Raw genomic sequence first — 17651 nt, 5'->3', positions numbered from 1 at the left:
CTCAGTTTTAGTAGATGCAATGGTCATGTGAAATCCATATAATCTCTTGCTGACCTGGTCAGCCACAGAAACTTTTTATAGAATTGTATAGCCACAAAACTTGTATTTGTAGCATAGCTGATTATGTGAGTTCTATGTATTTACATTTTCCAGTGAATTTAATGACTGATCAGTTTATACAATGATAATGGCCTTATCTACCACAGGAGATTAGTGTGCAGGAAGATAATGTATGGAATAAATTGCTTCACACTTTTTTAATCTGAAAAGACTTTAAATTTAAGACACTGAAATTGTCAAGTACTACAAATACCATGCTATAAATTATTCTCAAATTTTAACATTATTCAGACACAGCTTTGTAGTTGCAATAAGCTTTGTTAACCTTCTTTGTAGTGCAGATTTGGTGTTTGCAGCCAAACTGCCATAAACATTTTAACATTCAAAATAATTTGTGAGGTTGGCAATAGGTGGTGTGGCTATTCAGCAACCAATGATATATTAAAAAATTGCAGGTTTTGTGGCTTTGTTAAACCCCTCCTTATATAAACACAGATTTATGGCCAATTTATTAATCCTGAGCAGCCTAATTAAGCACTCATGTACATTTACCCAAAACATCACTTGTTACCCTGCTTTTAAAAACTTCTTTTATTGTTCTCTTCAGTGGAGGATACTGACTCTCAGACATGACCCCAAGGACTTGCCATTTATTGATTCCTCATCTCCTTACAGTACTGTAACAGATTCTGAGATTCTGTGCAAACAAGGAAACTGTGAAAGGACCTGCTGCAAATGATTGATCAGAGGTCTACTGACTTGTTGAAGTTGAAGGGCTGAGGGAGGTCTTTTTCTGTCTTAAATTTAAAAAATGCATATATTTAAAAAATATTTTTCCGGGATTTTGTTTTCTTGGATGATTTTAAAGGAAAGGTCATCTTCATGCATTTTGCTGTTCTTTCAGATAACGTATAGCTTGTTGTTGCCAAACTTCCATCCCACCCAGAAAGTGTGCTTGTCTTTTCAGGTAGATGTTAGACACACACACACAAAAAAAAAAAGCTTGCCCCGAAACATTTAATATGAGGAAACAGTGGTTGCATTTCTGCCCTTAATTGTCCTTACTTTATATTTAAAATATCCTGTTCTTCATTTATATCTGTGATAGGTATTTGCTTTTTTGTTGTTTTTTTGTTGGTTTGGGTTTTTTTTTTAAATACTACTACTATATTATTGCAGCTTTATGGAACATTTTTGGCTGAAAGGGTGAACATTACTACAAAACTTAAAAAGACCTTATCAGAATAATCAAACTGTAGTGCAATTAAAATGTTTTGCCTGTTGTTGACTCTAGCAGATATAGGATATTTTTTTTTGCACCAAAAGAATTTCTTTGATAATTATTTCCTTGCTGTTCCTAGCTCCTTAGTTTTCAAATGAATGATGTTGAAATGCCTTCTCCCTATATATTTAGTCAGGCATTTGAAGAAGAAGAATACAATAGGAAATAATTTGCTTCCTTTTCTCCTGCCTTAAGATCTTTTTAAATCTCATTGAGTGAAGTTAGTTCTGGTTAGGTTGACTCTCCTGAAGACCAAAGTCTTTTTTTATTTCACAAAATATTTATAGACCAAGTAAGCCTCCTTCTGCGATATGTCTTACTCCCTGAGCTGGACATCCATCTGTAAAACAGAGTAAATGACCCTGTCTCCATAGCTGCCCTCCCATTTTCAGTGCTAATCTCAGCAAAAAAAAAAAATCAATACTAAACATGGCAGTGAATTTTGGACGAAGCTTTAATAAGTCAGTAGTTCCACTAACAAAATGTTGTGTACAGTCTTCACATCTGTGGTCAAGGGTTTTAGTTACAGGACAACACATGGGATGTCTGTCATACTCACAGGCCGCCCATCAATCTATGCAGCTTCAGCAGTTTGCCTTTCCATTATATATGGTAGTATCAGGTCTCGATGATGTGACATACTCGTATAGAAATAATTGAGCTTTATCAGATTCATTACTAATGCCTTTCCGATCAGTAGAAGTCATGCATCTGTTCTTCCTAGTTCTGAGTTAATTGGACATGAGTCAGCTCTAACCTTGAAATGGTCCTCTTGTATAGTTCTAAGTAATAAGACTTTTTTAGGGCTTAGGTGTATTAATTCAGGAGCATCATCATAACTATAGTTTATACAGCTTCAGCTTACCGCCTTTTAGGTCCTGATTTGGAAGTTGTCTACTGCCATCCTCATGTTTTAGTATTCCTTTTCTGTATAAGAAAATGTGTATCCTCTGTTGTCAGCTAGGTACTTAGCACAGTCTCCCCTTAGGAAAACTGTGGATGCCATATTTAGATCTCTCGCATAATCATCTGCATGAGGAATGCAGTTGCTTTAGCCTCCCTCTTTGATCAGCTGAAAAAGATAGATACTGTGGAGAGACTGCTGAGATTTTAGGAGGAATGAATCATCTTAGGACTTCCTCATCTCTTTATATTGAGTCCTGCAGTGCACCTGTGTTTTTTTCACTTCATTTACTTCATTGCCATTAATATGTAAAATCAGGTGGGATACAGCTAGGAGATACTACAAGGAACTTTACTTTTAAAGCATAAACCACTTCATGCCAAGGTTATTGTAGAGAGTGGTACTGATAAGCTAGTACCTTCTTTACAGATACCCAAGTTTACAGTAATTTCTGTAACAAGCTCTTAATTAATTTCTTTTTACAGAGCTTGGCTACGTGAAGCCATCTGACTTCATTTTAAGTGTCTGTACAGTTCTCCTGACAGTCACTATCCAGAATCAGAGGAAAGCAGACTGGATAATACAAGTCCGATGTTTTGATCTGTGTTTTTTTTTGCTCCCAGATGTGACTGTGTTATGGAGGCATCAGGGAAGCAGTTTCTGCAAGGCTCAGGACTGTAGAGGTTGTGGCCTGAGCAATAACCAGGAGTGATGTCTATTGACTTCTCTCTGTGCACCCACTCATTATAAAGAGAATAGTAATCGTTGGAAGTAGTTGATAAAGTGTAGAAAGGAAAGCCAGTATAACTTAGTATAGGTGTAGCAGTACAGCTTGCCTCAACTTTCATTCACTTGTCTTCTTGAATTGTTCTGTAGTCTTGCTGCTGCAGAGTCAAACAATTACCTTTCACTCCTTAATATCTGTATTTATAGTTGGACATACACTATTTATACTTTCTCAGGCATAGCAGAAGCATAATTTCTGTCATATTTCACAATCACAACTAAAAGGCAGCTAATATTTACAACAGTGGTTACAATTATGAATTAAAAAATGAACATGTATATTATTAGCCAACAAGATAGCCAGTGTGTATGTAATCCAGGAGGATGCTAAATATAAAGTTGAAACTATCAGAGAAAATGAAAGGTGCTCATGTGGCTCATTGTGTTAATCTTCAGAACCTTTGCCTGTTTCTTTTAAACTTGGTGACAATAAATGAGGTATATGAGTTCTTAGGCAAGATGCAGTGAGGGGACAAAACTAAACATGTGAAACCACACTGAGCACTGTGGAAATGCAGAATCAACGAAGTGATAGACAAGTAGCATGCAAAGAGGTACAGGTGCCTCTACAATATTATTTTGTGCCATTTACTACAATTTTTTATTTTAAGATGGTAGAGGAAATTACATATTAGAAATGCTGCATGACTGGCACACATAGCAATAGTATTGGTAATGAATCCAGCTTAGTGGCAGGTTCTTAGCAGATCAGAACACCATGAAAAACACATAATGTGTGCAATTCTTTTGTGTACCTCTAAGAATCTTTTTTCAGCAAAATTTTTCCCAGGACAATGACAACATGTCTATGTTTCCTTCTCTTTCTTAATTATTGTAGATATATTGTAAGAGTCTGCTGTAAAGTCAGGATCTGTAATCCCCAAAGCTCAGGGTTGTGTGGATGTGAGGAATTGGAAACTGCCTTTGGTTTCCTCTGTAAAATAAAGTGCTATTATAACAAGATGAAGGTTTGTGCTATGTTAAAACACATAGGGCTGGGTTCACTTGCTGTGAACTTTCACACTATGGACCTGACTATGGTATACTTGTCTACAATAAAGGATTTTGTCACAAAGGACACCAACAGCCTTTGTTCAACTTAATGATTTGAATTTGCAAGGGCAGCTAGAAATGTGATTGAGGACAGTCCACGAATTCACTGTACTTGATTACTGAGATGCAACTGTTTGTGGCAGTTTGAGGGAGCCTATGTATCAACTTCAATTCATATTGCATGTATTTTTAATAGATTGTTTATAAAATAAATATCATATAAACACGAAATGTTTATAATGTAAACACATTTAACGTAAAATTTTCATATTCAATTTAAACTCAACTTAAATATGAATTTGAGTACACTGTCCTGGAAACCTTAGATTTTCTCTGTCTTTCAGGAAATTTCTTGTACTTAAATATGAATACTTTCCTGAAAGGGAAAAAATGTATTTCTTTTCTGAAGGAATACCGAATGAAGAGAAGGTGTACTTGCTGCCATTCTGCACCATGCTCAAACTTGGACTGAGTAAGGACTGCAGAAATCTGGGTCCTTTGTATAAGGTCTTCATGTGCTTTGATCTTCAAACTTTCTCAGTTCTCCTGGGGCTTCTCTGATAAAATAAGGAGAAGGAAAGTAATAACTCTATCAGTCTCTACCCTGCCTTGTTTTAACAGCCATGTGTTGTGCATCAGCTATGGCAAGTGCCATTCATAGGCTGTTCTTAATTCCAGCAGATGTACCTTTTGGATTAGAGGAGTTGAGGAATGGTATTTCTCTTTGTGTTAGACAAAAGATATGGTATTATTATGTTTGAGCTAGAGGAATAGAGGATCACCGCTAGTAACAAAACACTGTTTAAGCCTTTCAGAGAGAGACTAGACACCAAAAATTCTAAAAAAGTCAAAATACAAGGTCCTTACTCAGTCTATGAAGCACTTTTACACACATCATAGAAATATACGAGGATATTTCTTATTAGCTGTTATCACCATATGCTTTACTAATGTATATTGCCATGACCCTTTGAAACCAAGGAGACAGTAGATGACTGATTCTAGTTTTGAGATGAAAGAAAATGAATGTTTATTTAGTGGGAAGCAGTCACAATTGACAATTTGCACCATTTTATTGCTATCCAGTTAACATTTATCTCTCAATATGTATGTAGAGACACATGATTATCACTGTCTGGAGTGTATTGATAAGTGTTGACTTTCTAATAACATTCACTGGAACAGTTTTAAACTTTTGTTATTTAAAATTGTCAAATAGATAAATAATTGAAGTACTGATATCATCCAATAATAATTTGCATTTATGGCAGCTTATTGAGGCAATGCAAGCGGTGCTGCTGGCAGAAGTTCAAAGGACTCTGAATACCTTGAGAAAGACGGCAATCTGCAGAGAGCCATTTGCCATAGTAGAGAATGGAAATGGTAAGCTGTGGACACTGCCAAAATCTGAGTAGGGGGGTTTGCAATACATTAAAAATGTTTCTTTGCCATATAGGTGGAAAATTTATCGGTATATTCTTTTAGAACTTTCTCTAGTATTTAGAACAAGTTAGGAATATGAGTTCATAATACATTATTTCTATGTTAGACAAGCCAAATGGCCTATTTCTCACCTTATTAGGCTATGAGTTTTCTCATATGATTATCAAGGAGTTAAAGGACTTTCACAGTCTTTCATCATCTCTGAACATTAAAGAAGAAGAGGTAAAGTTTCTTTGATTGTATCATAGTTCTGGTATTGTAAATACATTTGCAAATAAAGGAGGTGGTATGTTTGAAATAGAATCAGTAAATCATACTGGAAAGAAGTTTTACAAATTTATCTTTTCAATGACATCAGAACTTACGAAACACTAAAAATTAATTGCTTAAATTTTATAACTTCATAATGTAATACAGAATATTTTATTTTTCTTTTAGAAATAACTTCCCTGCAAGGAGATATCAAATGCATTTTACAATTAGATCATTTCATTTTAAAAGAAGCTTACTCTTTGCAACTTTACAATGGTGCTAATGTTTATGGGAAAAAAGATTGAACCTGAATTTATGTTATGAAGTTATACTCATTTTTTATTATTTTTTTTTAGCCCATTAGCTGAGTCTTAAAATTAAGTGACCTAAATTTTAGATCCAATCTTATTAGTGAGCCTTCTCCTGGGAAACTAATTTATAATCTCTTTGAGCGTGTGTGTCTGTCATGAAAATTTGTTACCAATCTGCTTGTTCGAGGATACTAAAAATGATCAGTGATACTTGCTTCAGGCCATGAAACAAAATGGTGTCTCAATAATTTGGACTGTTGGAATATAGTGAAACTGCAAACACTTTGAATAATTGTCATATATGAGTTAATACTTTACTTACACTGAAGTTTACTTTAAATAACTTTATTTTTATATGGTTTGTTACAAGATGCATTGTAGCTAAAACATCCCCAGATGTAAAGTTCATATATGGATTTGATTTCAAATTTCCTGAATTTTCAGATTGTATTTTAATGCTGAGTTTTGACATGGGTTACAACAAAAATGGAACTAACTGAAAGTTGCAAATGCAGATATCTGCAAACTCCACATGTTTAGGTCGTTGGGTTTATGTCAAAAGCTTTTCTACTAGACAAAAAACCATCTCTGTTATGTAGAGTACTGGAAAGATTACAAGAGTCTAGTAGTCAGTTGTTTAATTCTAATTAAGTATTAAGGCTCCCACAAGATATGAGTTCAGGGGAGTTACTTCAGCTTTCCACTCTAAAAGGAGGATGTGGTTGTTTGTATGTCTAGTAAAAGATTTTTACTGTTATTTTGCTCTTAACCTTATAATTTGAGGGTTATTCGACAAACAACTAGAAAATTGCTTTGCTAGAATGAGTGCAGTATTCATATGCATTTATACAGGCAACTTCTTTTTCATACTCCATGATTTGAACTACATAAATATATCCTCTAAAACAGAATGGATTTTTTGACATATTGTTTGGCAATTTAATGTATTCTGGAACAGATGGAAGATGTACAGAAAGACTGGAAAAGAGATGTTACACTATGAGTATTTAATATCTTACTAGCTTTCTTTTTGTTCTCATTTCCACTCATGTTTTAGCCTGTTGCATTATTTATCACATTACGTAAATAGCACAAATAGTCTTGTTTTCTAGTAGGCACTGCAAAACTTGATAGGCTTATTTGGAATTGAACACATTTTTTTGTGTCGTTTCTAATACATTAAGAGTAAAACTATTTGTGGCGTGTAATGATATGCAGAAATTAAAACCCATACAGGAGTAATTCTGCAACCAGTGTAATTACTAAGACAAGTAATTATGTCTGGTTTTAGTCATTCATCTGATCGGTATGTCATCTTATATCTTATTAAATACTGTGTATTTATGGCTTGTACAGTACCTGTCATCTCATGCAACATCAAAGTAAAGGTTAAATATTGTTTCAGATTTTTAAGTCATAATAATTGAAGACTGAGATCATGCACCATGACCCAAAGTAAAAGTATCTGAGTCTTGGCTAACATCATCATTGTGTTGTATTGCATTTTTGTTTAATTTGAATTAATAGATTTGATCTGGAGATGTTTAACCTTGTTCAACTTGACAAATTTCCATTGAAGTCAATAGAAGCTTTCTTTAAAAAGACAAACAGTACTTTCAGGATCTGACATTCAGTTTTTATTATCTTTAAAGTTTATAGTATATTATATAGTTGTTTTTGCAGAAAGCTCCTTACTCCTTAGGAAACTCCTACATCCTTACTTCATGGTTAAGGGTGATAGCATTTAGACAACAGCTTCACTTGATGAATAATTTAAAATGCCATATTTTTCTCTGTGGTTCCATACAGACAGAATTATTTGCTAATTGAATTTTAAAAAGCAAACAAAGAAACAAAAGCAAAACAAAAAAAACACCACCATAATATATTTTTCCAGAAACAAAGATAAGGAGTTAAAAAAGCTGTTCATGTAAAGCATGCCAAAGAAAGGGTTAACTGTGTTCTATACTAGCACATTCTCCCATTGTTGCTAAAAGGAAATATAAATGCAAACAGTTGCAATTTCTTTATGTTAATGTCAGAGATAATCATTTGGGACCTCTTCCAAACATATTGATAGCAATCTTACCATTGATTTCTGCAAGCTTTGCTTCAGTTCTTCAAAGAAGCTGAGATTTTCCCTAATTTTTTTGACATTCATCATAATTCTGAAAAATACATTGCACTTTATCCCTTCTGGTCTTTTTACTAAACACTAATAATCTTGGGTTAATGGTACTATTTAACCGGTTATCAGTGTGCTATTGTTTTCCACTGCCACGTGAGTCAGAGATTTTAAAATCTTAAGAATCTATTTATTCACTATTCTTTGCCTAAACTAAGAGGAACTAGGTTTTCTGGCATTCTTCGTTCATTTTTCATTTGTAGTATTTGATTTTATAACATACGTACCCTAGTCCATACCCAGACACATGCAGAACTTCTTTGATCAGAGGAAAAATGGTGGTAATACCACTGTTCTCATTCAACAGCCTAGTGATTGGATAAAGAAATTAGATGATTCCTCCTGTAGTTGATTTGAACCCATATCTTCCTCAACAGTAATTCATTGCTTATCCTGAAGGCATTCTGCAGTGAGTCTTCTACAGAAATTGTTTTACTTTTCATGGAAATCTCAAAATATTTGCAAGGGTAAGGGTTAGAAATTCAATTCTCTCACCTCCATGTGTGTGCTGTGTGTAGGATTTTGATCTTTTCTAGCTACTGCACTGAAGCAGTTTCCTATGTGCCATCCTTGGATGCCTATATCTTCTAATGCATAGGGAGCCAAAAGTATCTTATTTGAAACAGCATTATAGCATACAAGGTATTCTGGAATTGTGTCCTTCAGTTTTTTTGTAAAATCTGAAAAATTGGATTTATTTACCTTTTAAGAAAATTGTGAGGATAAATGTGTTTAAGATCTTCATGCTCAGATATTAAATTGAGGAACTAATGTATGTGATATTTCAGGAGTGCAAAAAACAGGAAAAGTGGAAGGAAATCATAAATAAAGTACAGGCTTTATTCCTAAATACAGAATATTATTTTAACCACCTCATACATTTGTGAAAAATTTAAATGTGCAGAATCACACTACTGAGACTAGCCTGCAATAAATCCTAGTTTATACTTAAAAATTCCTAGCTTAAGAAACTGCTAATGATTCAAGCTTTTAAGTATATTTGAAAGCTATTAGCTATAACCTCATCTTTTGTATGTGGTTTTGGAGCTCTTTAAACTATTCAATTAAATAAATTGCTTCTTGCAGGAAAAAAGCTTCTGCTGATAAATACCAGAATGAAATTAATGGTGGCAATTGAATTCCATAGGTTAGTGTAAAGAATTTTCAAAGACTTATCTAGAATATAGCAATATGTTTTGTTAAAGTGAGGAATCCATTCAGTAATGGTAAATCAATGAAAGGCGGGATAAAACCTCTTCTGTTCACTAGAAAAGTGTAGTAGCCTGCAGCAGAGGGTTTCAAACACTTCTATTGTCTGGGTTTCAGAAATCTGTCCGGTTGAAGACAACTTTTTTATGTCAACTCTTAGGAAGTCATTCTATGACTGTGTCTTTCTGTATAGTAAATTAATCTCCTTGACTGCCTACAAAGTCTTAAGATTTTGTCAAGGGAGTGCAGATAAGGAGAAGGGTTGTTCTGTCTCTGATATTTTCTTTCATATTGTCATCTTGTTACAACCTACCACCTTTTCATAGTAGTCCAAATAAACGTTCTGACTCTGTATTTAAACAAACAAAAAAGACCCAAAAGACAACCCTGACACTGACCATTTGTCTCTTTGGACCATTGATATCACAAAGGTTGCACAGATTTCAATGAAAGCTTGTCCTTGATTACCTGATTGCGGGGGAAATAACTTTTAGGGGTGTAAAATGCATTGGTACTCTTATTTACTGTAACCTCATTAATGTAATTTATATTGTTTGTGTTCTGGTGAAATACTACATGCCCAGAAAACTTGAACAACATCTGAGGAATTAAAGTCTGGCTTAACATTTTTACATCCATATAAATGTACATCTGTCCATATATCCTTACATTTCCCTTACTGTGTTAGTTTCGAGTGTGGATTTGGGCTTGTGATGTATGTAATGCATTCAGTCTTTGAAACTGCTTGCCTTGCTGTGGCTGGGTTCCATGTCCCAACATGAACCAAGTAATCAAGCAAAATCTGGAAAAAGGTGTCTAGACAAAATGTGCTGGAATCCTAGAAATGCACATAAGCAGAAAAAGAAAGCTATCAGTGAAGCTCTTGGAAAATCTCTATTCTCTTGTGGATTGACTACTTGTACACTCAGGGATTAAGTTGAGGGGGGAACTCATGGGATGATTTAAAATAAACAAAAAAAAAGAAAACGCTAAAGAAGAGAATGGAATACAAAGGAACTGGAGGTAAACAGAAAAAGGTCTGGGAAAATGGAAAAGAAAAAAATTATAATAGAAGCATGGCAATATGTACATGTACAAAAGGTTACCAGTTTTCCAATGGAAATCACAACCAGAAAATTGGTTGCTGATTAAAAAAAAGAAGAATAGAATTTGATCCCCTTTCTGATATGATAAAAGTTATTGATATTAGTTGGAACTAGGAATTGAGGAAATTTTGATAGTGTGCATGATTTTGGATTGAAATTAATTGAGAAAAAAAATAATTAAATGCACAAGCAGTTAAGAATCCACGTGTACCAGCAACATGAATTTTGAAGAGCATAAGAAAAAATGTTCCTTTTTTAGTGCATTCAAATCACATGAAAGAAATCAGTTGTTTGGAAGAAAATCATAGACAATAAGAAGCATCTTTCATTATGACAGATATTCTAAAGGAAAGCAAGTGAAGGGTTGTGTTAGTTTTTATAACTTATTTGTTAAACTCACAAATTTTACAGATTTTTTTTTTGTTAATATGCAGATATTTGAAGAAACCTAGGGTGATTTACCTTATACAAGCTGTTTAAAGATTTTATTGGTTTAGAGGAACCAATAGTACTTCCTGATTCTCAGAGTAGTTCAATTTTTCAAGGGTATTGAGATTAAGTATCTTCAGTTTGGCATATGAAGATCTGGACTATATCTCCAGATCCTGTTTTTCCACTGGCCTAAAAGTAAGTGCAACAGGACCAACAGATTGCATTCAGTACTGGTGAAATTACATCTGAATGAACCCACCCTAAATTCTTTTCAAGAACAACATTTCTATATTATAGCAAAATTCTGTGTGCAAAGTGTAGTGAGAGCTGATCTGGTTAGGTCAAAGTAGAGTCCTGTTTGGAAAAGCTGAAATCTGAGTCAGGCCGCTGTTGCCATGAGGTAAGTGTAGGTTTTGGTAAAAATAATTGAGAAGGTTGACATGAAGAAATATTTACACTGTAGGAGTTCTTTTTATGCATAGATCCTCCAAAATGTATAAACTGAAATGTTCACCTGAGCCTGACAGTTTCTGTGATGAAAACATATAGTTTTTCAAATAAAATTGATCAAAACTGTCCCTCTTCTGATGTAGTCTCTCTATGCTTTGAAATACTTCTAAGTTTTAGTTTTAGAGCAACATCTGAGCCAAACACTGCAAACATATTTTCTTGCAGTTGTTACTTTTCAACTGGTTTGACTTTTAGTTTCAGATATCTTCCTGTCTGGCATCTCTCATGTTTTTCCAGTTTCACCCTCTTCTCCCATTGCATGTTACATCTTCCACCTGGCTGTTTTATTGCTTTACATTCCCATCTTTCACTTCCTCTTTTTTCCTGAGAAACAAGAATGTTAAAAATTACCTGCAAAATGAAATTTCTTTTCTCTGATCACTCTGTTGTTCTTGTTAGTGCTAACATTTCAGCCAATAGGAACAGGCTGTTTAAAAAAATTCTCTGGCAGGCCAATTCTCTGTGTGTGTGCATTAGCAATAAGCAGTGTAAGAAATGACTGTATAATCAACATTTCATCACTATTAATGAGAATTAGATTCCCCTGTAATCTCATTTTAGTCAGTGAAACAGCAAACCAATTAATCTAGCATCTGTTTGATGAATGGACTTCGAGTATAAGCTGGTGACAGCAGCAGATTTCCTCTGTACTGAATATGCATTAAAAATGAGTGTATTATATCCTAGTTTCATATTACAAATATTTCCAGTAAAAGAATACAAATCAATGTTATATTTTAGCATCTAACCTGTGGTTTAAGTATACCACTGTATCATGTCCTATATATCCAATTAAAACTGTATTCTGATCCAGTAGTCTTTAATATTAGTGGTCAAGTGCTAAAGGAAGCAAGCTTAAAGACTCATTCTAGAACTACAGCTTATTTCATTCCATGAGTCATATATTTTACCAGAGAAATCCTTAATGTAGCAGAAATCAGATTTGGTGTGTATTTTTACACAAAATCAAATTGTACAGGCGCCATCTCAGACTCCTCCAAAACATTAGGAAGGATAGGATTCACTGGTCAAGGAGGCAGTAAGGATGACATGTATGCTAGATTCAAATGCACAATATAGTTTGGACAATTTTGTTTTTCTTCAGAGTTTACTGAAAAGGAAGAATCTCTAAAATACCTTCTATTTGGATCTTTAAAAGTAACCACTCTTTTTTTCAGGCTGTTAATACAGACATAAAAAATTATAATTGGTTCATTTTTAGTCACTACTGTTTATTTAGAAGTTTGTTTGCTAGAGGCAAAGTACAACATAAGTCTTTTAAAAATTTGAAAGCTGGATCTGATTTGGGGCTTCAAAATAACATGTGAAGGAACTGCAAGTACTCCATGTTTAAAGCAGTGTCTCCAGCTTTCTTGGAGCAAGCCTAGTCTCCTTTGTCTTCTACTGTTTGTTTGTTCTTTGTTTTTTTTTTTTTTTGTGAAGATCCACTCCTTGTCACATCTTGCTTCCTTATTCTGAATGTCTCTTTGCCTCTGTTGTCGTCCTTAGTCAAACAGTGTTCAGACTTGGCAATAGCATATAATTTGTAATCCTTACAGTTTATTTGGAACCCTGCTTTTATTATTTCTAATTTAGTATACAGAGACGTGGGTCAAATAAGCCTTCTGACATTCCCATAGACCTGGAAGAGATGTAAACACACCATGGAAAATAAGCGTGTAAATTACAATGTAATATTTTAATTTCTCGTGTGTCATACTTCCTTTTCATCAAGCCATGTCTGTATAACATGAGTCTTAATTTAAATCAAAAAGGTACAAAACCTATTGTTTTGCACCCTGGTTAGGTTATGTTTGAAGTTTGTCCTACTATTTTAACTTAGCAATACTCAGCATCTTTAACTGCTCAGATTCTCTCCTGTCCATTGTCCACACTGTTAAGCAACTCCCAGGCCTTAATGGCATTTCTTTGCTTCACCTTTTATTTGTCCTTCTTCCACTCATCCAGCTTTTGTAGAAGCTTATGACTAGAACAGCAAAAAAAAAGGATACTTTACTTCTAAGTGTAACACTTGCTCTAGAATTTGTTGTGCTAACAATTCTTTCAAAGCTGGAGATTTTCTATTATGAGAAGCAAACTGTAGGGGGGGAAGCGTCTGTATAGTCCATTACTAGTACTGAAACGTAGCCCTGTGCTAATAGCCATAGAGCAGAACAACACAATATTAGAATACTTTGTTTACATCTGTAATAACACTCTATCTAGAATTTTTCTGGGCTGTATTGGTGATCTGTAATCTCCAGCTTCTTGGTACTATTTTTATTAATTTCTTCCTATAAATTTCTTTGCTGTTTGATGTTCATGTACAATGTTATGGGTACACAAAGGTCAGGAAAGACTTAAATAGGTCCCACCCTGAGTTTATTGGAGCTGGATGCTTCTGTGAGAAAGGAGTGGTTCCGAAAAGGATAGATAAAGGGGATGATCCCCAAGTAGAAGAGTTTATTTCTCCATACTATGTGGTTATACTGCTGCTCTGCTTGAAAAAGGTTTTCAGGAGTTTGGCAGTATTTTTTTCTTTGGACTCGGTTGCCTAGCTTTCGCTTATCATGGGGAATAAAATCTTGCTGAGAGGTTTTGACTGCAGTTAGCTATGGTTTGTATTGTCTTGGGCTGTTGGAAAGCCAAACAAACCTGCAGTGTGCAGTTAACAATTTTTCCCATGCTTTGGTTAGTCTTCTCTTATGTGATCAGAATAGCATTTATTTATTTTTATTTTTTTAAGGATATGTGAAGCAAGGTACCTCCCAATTTTGAATCTTGTATATTTTTAATCTTTTAGAAGATGCAGAATTGGATCCTGAACCTAATCTATAACTGTATTTGAAACGTTCCTGTCCTTGAATTTCAGAATATCTGACTCCCCTAATTTAACTTAAAGGAAATTATAAAATTAAAGCAACTCAAAAATTGAACTAAACAGTAGTACAATAATTATCTGGCAGTAAGAAAAGTTAAATGCTCTAATAGTATAGTTTGTTTCTTTTGTTTTTTAAAAAGCCTTGCAGAAATAAATTACTTCAAACTACTGCTAATAGTTTTCAGTAGGATGGAAATTTTCCATTATACATTTTATGAAAAACACACTGAAAAGTAGAAATACTTTATTTATACAAGTCTTTATTATTAGTATCGAAGTTGAAATTCTGGCTCACTCAGCAGAGCAACACAACTGAAGAGTGCTTGTCTCTAATAAGAGAGCCAGATATCTATCTCAGCAAACAAAAATTGGAAATAACTCAAAAGAAGCCTTTTTTACCTAGCAGGTATATCAAGAAAATAATGAACCATTTGGAGGTACATCTATATATATCACTATGTAGAACGCATATCAACAGAACTGTTAAATTTCAGGATAGAGAATGTGTTCTTCTCTGTGTGCACTTCTATACCATCACACATTTTTGGAAGTCTTTTGGAAGTTTGTATTTCATGTCTCTTATGTAATCCAGAATATATTTTGCTTTTTATATAAAGATGAGCTCACTGTTGTTTGTAAGCAGATAAACATTATTAATCGAAATAATATTTCATATTTGGATGCTACATAGAACTAATCAGCACAAGATGACTTCCAAATTCTGAAATTTAATAAGTATATTGTTTAGTATTTTCTCCTCTCATTCCTGGTTCATAGTGTTCCAGTATGTGCTTTATTTTAAGGCCCAAAGTTAGATCCACCACGTATCATATCTTGCTTCAGCATTGTATTTTAGTTCTTCAATTGTACTTCCTAATAAAGATGGCATTTCAAATGATAATGAATAAGGAAACCTTTCCAGTATGCCTAAGAAATTTTTTTCTCAGATTCAAAGTGTATCAGTGGGAGATTATTTTTTTTTTTCCTCCTACTCTTGGAGAAATTCAACTTGTATCACACTTAAGATACCTATCATTAATTCCCTAAAGACCAGGTGTCTGTATTGTTCTCATATGATGGATGTTAGTCACATCACCTGCTGCACTACTAGAAGATGCTCAGATAACCTAGTGAAGAGAGTGAAGTAGGAACCTGAATCCAGGAACTATTTTCTGTAGAGTAATTAATAGTTGGTCTGTGTATTCTTTTCTTCTCTACCACCCTTATATCAGGATAGCTTTGGGGTTTAATTTTCCTTTCCTTTTTTCCTTAAGCTCCGGAAGTAATTTTTAAAAGAAACAAAATATATCCGACATAAGTAAAGCATGCCTGCTCAGTTTTATGTACTGATAATGTTCTGTTGCTAAATTTTCAGCTTCTTTTGGAAATGGAGTCAAAGTTTTCCATCTCACCGAACTGGAGAGTTTAATGCTGATAATCTTTTCTCTTGACTGAAAAGACAATCTATTTTTTTTATTATTATTTAAGTTAAGCAGGCATTGGTTTTCATTTGTGTTTTCAGGAAAGAGTACCATTTTGATATAAATTAGGAAGATGTTTCAGATAGGTGTGTCCCAGATAATCTTAGCAGATTAAGGCCATCCTCAGACCACAGGAAAGAATTCATTATTTAATTGGTACGTGCCTCTTGAAAGATTCAAAAAGAGCCCCTTTCACTATTGACCATTGTTATCCATGTCAAGGTATGATATATGGTATATTATATGAATTACACCGCTGGCAATAGACTATATTAAGGAATAGTAAAAAGAGATCATGAGTGTAAACCTGTACTTTTCTGTAATGAAATTTGATGGTTTGGTTGCATGGTGAGGAATGTTATAAAATAGGACTTGTATGTGGTTAAGGACTTCTGTCAACGACAAGCACATTAGAAATAAAGCTAAAGCATCAGTAGGTCTAATCTAACAGGCATAGCAAGCAGATCTACCTCACGTGTACAGGGACAGCAAGGCACATCATAAAAAAGAATAAGCTGACAGACAGAGCAGAGAAAACCATTGTTTCCATTCTTCTCGTCTTAATTGTATGTAGCAGCCATATTTGCAAAACAGTTTCTCTGAAGTTCCATGGCTTGTAACCTGGAAGTAAGCTGTTTTTTTGAAGGGTCTTGAATGGTCAGCACAAAAGTAAGCTGTTTTTCAGTTATGCTCTGGTATAGCTCACAGATATTATAAGGCAGTGTTCTTTTTCACTCTTTGACTATGCCTCTTAAAATGTGCCTTTCACCATTTGTGTTCTACTACCTAAAGAAGACTTAAGGGGTTAGGCTACTCTGGAATAATAGCCCCCCTCTTCCCTCACTGCCCTCCCACCCCCTCACCTTGCCCTTCCAAGTCCTACCAAAGTTGATTTTGCAGTTTGAAGCTTATCTGTGTAATATGGATACATTTTTCCTAAACTGGTGAATGAATAGTATGACAAACAATCTATTTTATGGAAAAGCAAGACCGATAATGTTGGGATCAGTGGTCAGATATGTAACAGTATATTTTCTATCTTAAAAATAGATATTTAATATTTTATTATAACTATAGATCCATTTTATATGAATATAAGAATACAAAATGAAGAGTTTTCAGTATTTTTCCAGCTGTCTCTGTGTGATATTCGCAATTATATGTGAGATTTTGGAGTAGAATGTCAGGGGGAGCTGTCCCTCTTATAAAAGATGTAGTGCTCAGTGCTTTTAGGAGTCAAGCAGTAAAAGCCCTGCAACAAAACAAAAAACCTTTAAGAACCTTGTTTATTGGATTCTGTTGGCTAAAACTGCCAAAAATAAATTAATAGCCGTTACCACTGCAGTGCTTTTTTTTGTTCACAAGAAAAATATCTTGACATATTTTTTCATTTTGTGATTGGTGCACATTTCAAGGGTATAAATTAATCTTCAAAGGATCCTAGGGAATATCTTTCCTGGACACTTCACTTATACATCAAGTTGGCCATGTTAGCAATCTAATCACAAACCTGTAATTCAGTGGACAACAATTTCTTATTGTGAACAGCATAGCAGCTTTTACTATCATTTAGGTCAGCCTAAGATTGCTGATGCACCGTATGTTTCAGGCCATGGATGATGGATGGTATCCTCTGGTGCCCATCCCTAAGTGATTGGAAAGATTGAAGACACACAGTTCACTTAAGCTTGCTTACTATTACATCAAGTAATCAGTGTGATAGGCAAACCTGTGCTCTTTATGTCACACTGCCCAA

The 17651-nt window shown here is 34.3% G+C and overlaps 1 protein-coding gene across 1 annotated transcript in view; it reads left to right on the top strand.

Moving 5' to 3' along the window:
• WDR72 (WD repeat domain 72) overlaps positions 1–17651 on the top strand; it is a 111769-nt gene that overhangs the window by 64176 nt on the left and 29942 nt on the right. The window contains exon 17 of the mRNA XM_032999274.1: positions 5357–5468. Within this exon, the coding sequence (XP_032855165.1) occupies positions 5357–5468 (112 nt within the window). The remainder of the gene's footprint in view (positions 1–5356; positions 5469–17651) is intronic.

Source organism: Tyto alba, unplaced genomic scaffold (genome assembly GCF_018691265.1).
Source record: "Tyto alba isolate M040663 unplaced genomic scaffold, T.alba_DEE_v4.0 Super-Scaffold_41, whole genome shotgun sequence".
Lineage (NCBI taxonomy): Eukaryota > Metazoa > Chordata > Aves > Strigiformes > Tytonidae > Tyto > Tyto alba.
Note: the sequence above shows the minus strand (reverse complement) of the source record. Positions and strands in the feature narration are given on the sequence as shown.